This window comes from Fulmarus glacialis, unplaced genomic scaffold, assembly GCF_000690835.1.
Source record: "Fulmarus glacialis isolate BGI_N327 unplaced genomic scaffold, ASM69083v1 Scaffold23243, whole genome shotgun sequence".
NCBI classification, from domain to species: Eukaryota; Metazoa; Chordata; class Aves; order Procellariiformes; family Procellariidae; genus Fulmarus; species Fulmarus glacialis.
This window is the reverse complement of record NW_009205173.1, coordinates 1-10,847: the sequence shown is the minus strand read 5'-3', so window position 1 is coordinate 10,847 and position 10,847 is coordinate 1. Positions and strand designations below refer to the sequence as shown.

General features: G+C 43.0%; 1 protein-coding gene across 1 annotated transcript; it reads right to left on the bottom strand.

Moving 5' to 3' along the window:
• Window positions 1–1,335: 1,335 nt before the first annotated feature.
• PGPEP1 (pyroglutamyl-peptidase I) lies at window positions 1,336–8,511 on the bottom strand (the record flags this gene model as incomplete). Its single annotated transcript, XM_009575311.1, has 4 exons — window positions 1,336–1,669; window positions 2,030–2,262; window positions 2,799–2,915; window positions 8,459–8,511. Coding segments are annotated over 4 exons (596 nt in total), but the record flags the coding sequence as incomplete, so codon positions are not given.
• Between the last annotated feature and the right edge of the window lie 2,336 nt (window positions 8,512–10,847).

The window sequence follows — 10,847 nt, the reverse complement described above, 5'->3', positions numbered from 1 at the left end:
TATATTTGTAAAAGTATTAGAATCAAATTACAGACCTCTTCATTTAAATGGCCCCTCAATGAGACCTACCGCTCATCAATTACCAATTTTCTGTGTTCCCACCATAACGTCATCTGTCTTTCGCTGGAGTCTTGTAATTTGGAAGCAAACCCACACGCATGACCAGCGTCAACCACTTCTAAAGTCCTGCTTAGAACCTGCATGTACACTTCCCCAAATTAATTACTGGGAGAGTTCACACAAGAAGCAGCACTTTGTACCCTCCCATTGGGAGGGGGACACTAATAAACAGCCCGGAATACTCATTCTAAGCAGAATTCCTAGTTTTCAAATAATTGCCTCTGGTTTACAGACAGTGGGAATAGGCTTAAGATTTTAGATTTGATTTGGCAGAATGTCTTCGAATCCGCATGTTTGCATATTTATGCCTATAATAAATCAAGGTGGCAACTTCAAATTTAAGTTAAACATTACTCTTTTAACCTTTAACAATAATGAAAATTTATAACTAAGGAAGTTATAAATTACTCAACCTTCACCTTAAAAATAACAGCTAGCACCAAGAGTCTAGGATAAAGATCTCCTGCGGAGAAAGTGGCCTTTAGCAAAGCTATTTAACCGCTAATGATTTGTTTTATACACATACGAAACAATGTGTTTTGTACAGGAGGTATATGGTTGACTTGAGTGAGGAAAGTGGCATCGAGAGCATAATAAAAAAAGACATTTGGAAATATTTGGCGCAAGTTAGGCTCATACTGTGTACAAAAAAAAAAAAAAAAAAAGCGCTATCTCCTGCTCCGCAACAAAAGGAACCCAAAACACATCCCTTCTATCTGCAGCTACCAGTTAACCAGCACACTACAGAGGACCCTACAAATATTTGGATAATGTGGGGTGAGAAATCAGTGCCTAAAACATTTTTCCATTTCAGCAAAGCAATTTCGAAGACTCCTCGTCTCCACCAAGGGCTGTTTTACAACAGACAAATCCACACCATTCCAGGTCTTTTCAGTTATACTTCTACATCATAACCTATAATTCGGGCCAAAGAGGAAAAAACCAAAACAAAGCGAAAGCAAACCTTTCAACTTAAGAACTAGTCATTAGAAGACTGGGTTATCAATTCCCTGCACCTGAACGCCAAGTCCAGATGCGGAACTTTCCATCTGCGCTGTATTAGACTGGCCAGTAGCTGTCACGTGGCTGACAGATAAGCTCTGGATAAAGCACACCACGCACACTTCAGTCACTTCAGAAATGAGTAGTTGCAGGTGTTTTAATGAAGAGATTTTGAATCCTTTGTTGCCTAGGCTGAAATGCACACATTTCACAAAAAACGTCAACTTCTAGAAGTGGAATTTTCCTTTTTGAAGTCTCCAATTCTGGGCCTGTACATTTCAGACCGTTTTCCCCAGTACTTCAGTAGCAGGGAAAATTTTGGAAGTGCAATACTAGGACAGCTTCTGCCCACTTTCAGTGTTCATGCTGACAATTGATTTTGTCTTCAGAATGCTCCAACACATCAAGCATTTCTTCTATTATAGCCTGTAGTGCCCGACCCAGCTGTTCTGCAGTATATGGTTTTCCCAGCGGAGGCACGTGAACAAAAGCTGACCTCCCGCGGCTCTGGTATAAGGAAGTGTAGTAAGTGAAGTCACAGAGGTACCTGAAATGTAAGAATAGAGCTTATTTAGCAACAAGTGACAAATACAGCGTGCAAACTGCAGGACAGGAGGAGTTGTATTTTCTTATCATTCAGCATTGCAGCAACATCCTACAATAAAGAGTGGAATACAAGCCAGGTATTTGAGTCTGTGTGATTGCTTTAATCAGAGCTAGGACAAAGAAACGTAAAGATGCCTCTTTTTCCCCTGATGATTGGGCGACCACTGAAAAATAGATGGTATTGCCAGCCCCATGAGAAGTGAAAAGCGTATGAATTGTATGGGCCTCATGAGTTGAGCATGAAGGGAACACACATTGCAGTGTGAGCCTATTTTCCCCATCGATCGCTGGCATCCCATACCTGCCGGCATCCTTAGATATAGTGACCGTGACATCCAGCCCCAGTGCTGAGACTCTCTTGCAAACCGTGTCCATGTCAATAATGGAATCGATGCATTCTGGGCCACCTTCTACGCAACACTGAGAGCCTGGGCAGAAACGGCAGTTGTCTAAGCCTTTATAACCTACATTATGGCCACACTTCTCCAGAGTTACAGTCGTAGCCATACCCGAAACACCTACATGCACCACCAACTATAAGAGAAAAGAAACGAGTTAGATTGACCAAAATACAAACAGTGGAGAATCAACAGCCCGCAATTCCCAGTTAAAGACTGATGGAGTTGTTACAGGAGTTCTTGCTTGAATATCACAGTAACAAGTGATTTTATCAATGAACTTGTGAGTCCAGTACAAAACAATTCTTCTTGTTTCACCCCCTCCCGGCCTATATTGTAATTTAATCAGGGTGAAAATGAACGTTGGCACATTCACAGCCGAGCCCACCGCTGGAACAGCCCAGGTGGCACAGACTAACCGCAAGCTGTCTAGACAGCCCTTTGCAGTGGCCTCTTCACACCAACTGCTCCCATTAATTGGAGCTCTCTATTCTGAGGTATAAAATTCTACAAATTCAGGTGTTCTCACAACAACAGAGGAAAAGATCTAGTGAGGGACTACCCGTCTGAACATACGTTAAAAATGGGACTTCACGTTATGTTCACTGCTGTAACCATGACAGATTTCAACCATTTGCCCTGTCTTTTCTCCTCCTCCCTTTACTCACTCACTTGTGGGCTGTGCTTTTTCCATAATGCAGGAATGAGCCTTTGCACTGTCTGGTATTCAACTGGGACTTCATAGACGTGCAGATCCACATCATCTCGCAGTCCTAGCTTCTCCAACTCCTAAGATCATAAGGAAATAAACAAAACCGAGATGGTCAGACACAAGCTCAGCAGAGGATATACTTCTGGAAAGTTTATTAGCAGAGTGAGTCTGCTGCGAGGGACTAACATCAACTTACACTACAGGCTGTATGACCTTGTAAACAGCACTGCAAAAAAAAAACCCTACCCATAATGGGGAACAACAAAGGCATCTCCCCACCTGCGTTAACAGTCTTCACCCACAGGACCGTTTGTTTTGCTCTGATGTGTGTGTAACAAAGAAATCAACATTTAACTGACAATAGTTACCAGCAACACCCACACTCAAAAGAAAGGTTGGCTACGTTATTTAGAGAGGTATATAGTCATATTCACTTCTTGAAAGAACTAGATATTCCGTAGAGAAAGTAGAATTGGGAGGACTATATTCATCGTCTAATCTGTCCCCTCTCAGGACTGCGGCTCCACATTTTTTTCCAGATAAAGAGCTCTCAGGGTTAGGTGACAGTACTACCAGGCTGTGATTCTGTGTCTGTGAGTCTCCAAAAATATTAGCAAACACACCTCATATGAGAAACTAAAGCAACATTGGCACACCCTCCTCAACATATTCATCTTACTTTTATTTTGGCAGAATCTGGAATACAATACAGCCTGTTTCCAAAATGTAAAACAGGTTTCCATCACTAGCTTTACCTATACCTAATATATTGTACTTAATTTTGCAACATGAGCTGTTACCACTGTAGATTCAACTAATGCAGTAAATTATTTCTCCCTCTATAACATTAACTAAAGCCATGCCTTGAAAACATCCCAAATATCCAGGCAATAAACTTAGCCAATTTCCTTTAAACCTTTTAAAACACAAAGTGTCAGTTAAATACCTTGCACAGACTTCTTTAAAGCCAGAGGGAAGAGGAAAGATCTTTTTTTTTTTTCCTCAGTATACCTGACTGGAGAGCACACTGTTTCATCCCAACACTGTGAGTCCCCTCTACATACAGCCCATGGTCCTGGCCACTCCTCCCTTGCTCTTCTTTGGTCTCCACTTCAACACACTCCAGTCTCACCAGTAAGGCTTCAGTTCGAAGCTCATTTGGTACTTCAGACTTTACCAGTCTAGCCCACAACAGGACTTCATCAGAAGTGAAACCTTTCAGAGCCCTCAAACTTTCAAGAACTCAAGGGAAGGATACACCCACATGGTCTGAAGCCTCTGAAGAAAGATGTTCTTAAACAAAATCATCAGCTGAGCTCAAACCTAGGAGCCTTGTGCAAGCCTACACCGGGAGGCACTTTTCCAGCGGCTGAAGCGACTTCAGCCATCATGTTTAATGAGTTCCAACAGCATCTAACTCAGATCAAGTTGCCCTCTGATGAAGACAATGTTTTTTGGCACTCTGAAAAACTTCACAGCTGCTTTTCAAGACTGGTAAGTGACTGTACATGCCATAAAGCTAACAGCTTTTGTCAGAGTCCTCCCATAGCTCTGTCTCCTCTGGAAAGAAGCTGCAAGTGCATCCTTCTCTCTGAAGACAGAAGGAGCCGTGCGCTCTTGCATCTCTACCGCCAGGCCTGTGTTTCAGTTAGAAGAACCAACTCCGGCTTTTCACAAGTAAATAGACAGCACAAGCTTGTTGTCTGGTGCTGCTCTTCTCCTCTGAGATATACGTCGGCTGAAAAATGCAAGCTTACTCGTGCCAAAACCTCGAAATGATTACTTGCACTAACATCAAAGGGGCTGTACGCACAGCAAGAAAATAACCTGCAACTCTCACATCCATAAACTGCTGTAGTTGTTCTCATGGATCTGAGGTAGAAACAGCAATGTCAGAAGCCACCAAACTATCAAAGGACATTTCAAAATATTTTTGAATGATTAAGTTCTCTCTATTTCAGGTTCAGATTCGGTGATCAGAGCCAAGAGCTGCTCTTTCATGCAATTCTTAGGCTTTATTTTCCTGCGCACAGGGATTGTACTTGCAAACTTCAAGCTAAGGAGTGCAGATTAGCTATTTTCAACGAAGCTTACTCAATTTCAAATCTTGTATTTCCCTAGGTTTAAAATTCTTTCAAATTAAAGACAGTTGGAAGGGGAGGACAAGTTGAGGTTTCTGGACTCCCCCATTACAACCCTACCTCCTCTATATAAACATGAGCAGTATCTTAGTGTCCTTTTTTTCTGTAGTTATCAGCATGAGTCGTTTCTTTACTGAGAAAACAAAAACCTTTCGCACTTGTACAGACAGACCACGGACAGTGTAACAAGATTTAAGATAACTAAAACACGCAGCAAAGGCAAGAGTAAGACTTCCACGGACCAGCAGATATGAGCAACAACAATGATGAATCACTTGCTCTGGCTCTGAGGGCAAGTCTGATATTAAAGGCTTGCTGTATTGATTAGTGTCTGGCACACACAGACATTCATTACCAGAGATGGATGCTAAGTGATGTTTCATCACATCTTCTTTACACAAATCTGGCTTCAAAACGTTAGCTGGTTTATGTGGTGCTTAATAAAGTAAGTAGTTTACAAATGAAAGTATTCAAATACAAGTCAGTCTCTTTAGGAAGATCTCCAGAGCGTTAATTGGTAGGAATTCATCACCACTTCTCTGAAAAGCGTGAAACAGCTCCTCAAGATGAATTTGATCGCGGAAAGTTTTACCGGCTGTGCGGAACAAGCATCTTCAGCGAGAAAGAAACCTCGCGCCGTATGAGCCGCACCATCTCAGTGACAGCTACCTTCTCCAAACGCAGGCGCATTAAACCTTAGCTTTACAAATTCACAACTTTCTTTTAACCAAACACAGCGTTTGCGCGCTTCCATTCGATAATAAAGATGTATGCTGGCCTCCAGACAACTTATTACCCACAGCCTTGTATACCTGACAAATATAGAAAAACGAACATGTTTGACCGATTCCCTGACCCCTCAACAATGGTTGTCTTTGTGAGCCTTTAATATCCTTATCAGGTCTGTCTAGACACCCTGACAGCAATTGTCCTTAGTAATGTCAAAACGCACTCTGACCTCTCTCCTCCTCCTCCTCCGGCTCAGCCAGAAGCACTTCAGGGGGATGAAGGCAGGAGCCCATTAGCTTCACAGTCCACGGGGCACACCTGTGTCTACACCTAAGTCACACCGGGAAGGCCAGAAAACGCACTGAACGGAAAGCCCGTTTCAGTAACTTCTTCTTGAAAGGAAAGTCCCCCACAAGCAAAAATGGAAGCTGAAAAAAATCCTCAAATGAAATATTAAAACAATAAAAAATGGAACAGCAAATCCACATTAGCACAGAATATTTTTACTGTAAGCCTTAAAAAAGAAAGCAGAAAGACATTATTCTTCACTCCGAATTTACAGGAAATCTCTCCCTCATGCGTAAAAACCTCCAAACATTTAATCTTCACATTATTAGAGTGCTACTGCCACTATTTAAGGTACCCACGTGTAAAAATCATCCAGCTTTCAAAAACAAACAGCTCTTCTAGAAATTCACTGCAGTCAGAGGGAAGACACCCCGTATCCGTGTTCTATACGAGAGGCCAAATAAAACCAAAAAGAGGACTGGAAAGAAAAGCAGAGAATTTTGTCCTCGGGATGCAGGATAATAAAAGATGTAATAAACCAGAACTAGCTTAGCCCTAAAGCTAGGAAGGATTTACAAAGATTGTTTAATTGATTTTTCTTCTATTAAAATGCAGATCACACCGTCTGGGATTCAGAAACTCAGACACGCCTTTGTGTCCACTCAGCTCCATGAAGTCCCCTGTCTGAAACTTGCACAATGCCCAACTCGCATGTGCTCAAAGACATGCTGTTCCTTTTTGTCTGGGCCTCTCAGGGCTGAGACGGGCTAAGGAAAGGCAAATCCTCCCCGCTGCCTGAAAGTTTATGTTTTTAGTTAGAAGCCAGCGCGAGCTATTAAACAGGACTCGGAGGAAGATGGGCTCCAACACGGCAGATCGCACACCACCAACTCTAGTTTTATACTCTCAAAACACCCCCAAGCCCATAAAATGAATTTAAAATGCACGTGATTACTTCATCTATCAGCTGCACAGCTGAGCAGCCATCAGTGCCTCAAGCTGCCGGGCTGAAGGAATGACACGCCATTTCTCTTTATAGGAGTTATACATTAGGTTTGTTTTTGTAAGCAACATCAGAACACCCACCACTCTTCCTGTCCTAGATGCACAACACCCTTTTGTCTGTCTCCTCTAGAATAAAAGTAGCTTGTTTACAATAACTGACATACACAAGTAAGAACAAACCAAATCAATTAGCTGCACTACTATATTTCAGTAACGTGCAATTTTTTTTCCACATACACAGCTTGCATTTTTCCCCAAACTTAAGCCGAGCAAACCCTAACTCAAATATATTCATGTCCAAAAGGCTCTCGGAGGCAAAGGTTTTGTCTTCTCCTACCAGCAACACATTAGACAGCTGGACATTAGTTGACTGTAATTGATTAGAGTTTGTGATTTAATTTAAAAGCATTCTAAAGAAGATATTAATCTCAGAGCTCTGAAGGGAAGAGAGATGTGTTGGGGAGAAAAATAGATTTAATTCCCTGGGCAACTGTGCTAAAAGGTACCCTTGAATTCCCAGTAGCTTTGTCATAAACCACATCCAGAAGTGACAAATAAGGAAGAAGCGGGATAATGTGGCAGCACTGTCCCTAGCTAATGTTTTTACAGCAAGCAACTTTAATTTCTTAGTTTAGCCGGGCATCTAGCAAGAGTTTGATTTCTTCTTCTCACCTCATTTGTGAATATACCCAGAGGAACACGTTCATGCAGATATGCAGCTACAAGTGGCATAAACTTGATTTGTTCGAGCGCGTACGATCTGCTCGAGCAACGATCCTCCACGAGCACTCCTGTCTCCACCAAGGTCCAACTCCGTCAGTCAAGGACCACTTGCTGCTGCTTCTCAGCAGAGAGGAGGCTGGCTCTGGAGTAAACACTGCCTGATCCCCCCACACCTCCTGCTTCACCCGCCGCAGCCGAAAGCAGGTGGCCGCAAAAAGAACCGAGGGGAAAGGAGGCAGCGGCGGCTGCTTTGCTTTGGAGTCAGAGTCCTGACGTTCAGACCCACGTTGGACAAGTCTGCAGTACGCTTGACTCCACAAGAACACCAGGTGGAAGACTTGGCTTAAAGGTTAACCAACTTGCCCAGATTCAAGCTAGAACTGAGAGAAAACCATAAAAATTCTTCTGGGTTTGTTTATTTATTTTGAATTCTCTACAGCAGAGGAAGATTCCAGGCTCCCTGCCCCATTTAACATCTTGCAAACCTATGGAGTTAGCCTATGAATTCCTTACTTGCCACAGCTACATTAACTCAATCTCATTAAATTCTACTAGCTAAGGGATTGTTTCCTGAGAAGTGAATAAAACATTACCCAGCCGACCATCTGGAGCGAACTGGTCTCAGTTAATAAACAGGGAAGACAAGTTACAAAAGAGCTGCAAACTAAAATTTGTATGGGTATGTTATCAGCACGGCTCTGTTTTAACTTGCTAAGAACGAAGTTAGGTGTTACCTGAACTGCAATCCAACTGGCATTAACAGCGTGCTCTCCAAATGGACCAAAGCCTGGAAGAGAAGTAAAAATCCACAGTGATGAAGTCATCCTTACAGGTTTGGTTAAACTAAGTTGCAAAGCGGTCTGCACTTTCCTGGTTTATATATCCTGAAAGAAAACCCACTTCTTTCAATACCCAATCCTTATTTACTGTACATCCAAGTACTAAATAAGAGACCTTCACAGAAATGTCGGAACTATACACCTTTTACTGTGAAGGAAAACAATAGCTTGCCTCAAAAGAAACTCTTTTTTCCCAACAGACACTGGGGAAGCACATTTTTTCCTTCCTGACCAGGTCAGAAAAGCTTGTTATCAACAGATAAGTTGACCGATGTCACAGAATGAGAATCATTATTGGATTTTCTATTCCTGATTGTTTTAGCCCACAGCAGATGCTTCCACAAATGCAGACAAGCCTGCCTTGAATATTTCTTCTCTGCTCAGGTCTTCACCAAGATCTCCATTAGGATTAGTTATGCTTTACGAGGAAATAAACAAAACGCTGCTGACAACCCACCTACACCAAGCAGCAAAGGTTATGATAGCATTATCAAAAATACTTACTCACCACGTCTAAATTTCCTAATGAATAACTTAGAGTTAACTAGTAATCCATAACATCTTTTCCTGAGCAAGCACACAAAGGTTAGGCAATTTATCTGGGTGCAATGTCAATATGCTTTAATTTAAAATGTCAGAGTTACCCTATGAGCCTAATGCAATTAGGAGACATAAATTCTGTCTAACCCGTGAAAGGATTTGAGAGGGACTACAAATATTATATGACACGTTAATGGAAACGTTCTATTTGCTATCAACAGTAAGTCTGAGGTTATACTGCACAGGACGACGTAAGGAATTTGCACAGCATGGGCTCGTCCACGCTGATGGATCTCTTACAATCTAACCAATGTCGATTATCTCCCCAAAATAAATCTTTCGAAGGTTTCCACAAAATCAAAATGTAGCCGCGTTTTCCTGTGAGCAAACCTCCAATGTTACTAAGACAATCTATGACTGCAGCACGGGCGAACAAGTCAAATAATCGAATGCCTTTTCAGTTATTTCTGCAAGTCAGGGATGGCCTACATGACTCTCTGGAAACAAACAATCGCGACCTGCTAGGTTTCATTCCTAAAGAAACCATAATAGTCTTACAAAAGAAATAAAATACACCTATTTCTTTTTAACAATTCAGCCACTGGAAGGCTGAAATTCTACAGGTGCCCAGGCACGTAACGTAGCCCTCTCACTCTGAAGCCAAACGTGAACTGGCACAAATACAACTCGGCTATTGCTCCTCTGACTCATCTCCTATACAGTTCCCTCGTGTTCTCTCTTTCGGAGAGGACAAGCAACTTTGTCGGCAGCATCAAACTCCACCGAGCATGCCCAGGAGTTCCTCTGCACCTACAATAGGGCCCTCCAAGGCTCATTAGCAGTAAACCAGCTGCAGAGATCTTTACGGGATTATCTCCTTAAAGAGTTCTAAAAAAGAAATTGCACACAAATAATACTTATCCTCAGCAAGCACGTGCTCGTAACTGAATGGGAACACAACGCCATTGCTAGTTTTAAAAAGGAATTTAACGTGACATCGACGACAGGTTATCAAATACAGGTAGACCTGACAAGATAACCACTGCATTTTAGAAACAAACTTCCCTGAAAACAGGGGAAAAAGAGAGAGGAGAAGTATTGCAAGCAGTAGAGCATTTACTGACGCAAGTTTTCTGTTTAGTCACGGCCAAGTGCAGCCGTTCAGCAATAGATATGGGTTTGGGAAAGCCAGAATTTGCCACCTGCTTCTTCGCTCTCCACAACTGTTCTCTGCAAAGACACTCGCCTCCAATTAAAACCGCTCCAGCGCATCAACGACAACGAACCCCTCGCCCCCGCGCTCGCTATTCAAACGGTCTCAACTTCAGCTGCTGGGGGAGACCTGAATAGTTTCACTGAGTTCCCCATTTGTCACAGAACTGCCTTCCCCACAAATCAAGCCCTCCGTCCTTTGTACCCCGGGGAAAGGAGCCTGACAAGCTCTCGCCTGCGACGCCGGGGCCTCTCATTCCCTCGCTTATTCTTCCCCAAGGCGCTTCTGCCGTGCTGCGTGGGTTATTTTGATAACAGCTTCGACACCTTGACGGCTCCGGATGGGGTGGTCAGCGAGCAAATGCCCCCCCCATGCTCTGACTGTTTTTCCTGCTCCTCGGGAGATTCAGTCCCCTTCTTTCCCCAGCCAGCAAACCCTTGGGGAGGATCAGGGATGGAAGAGGGGGATCCCAAAGCCCCCCTGCCTGGCCAAGTGTTAGGAAAGCTGCTGCAAAGCCCCTCACCAAAACAT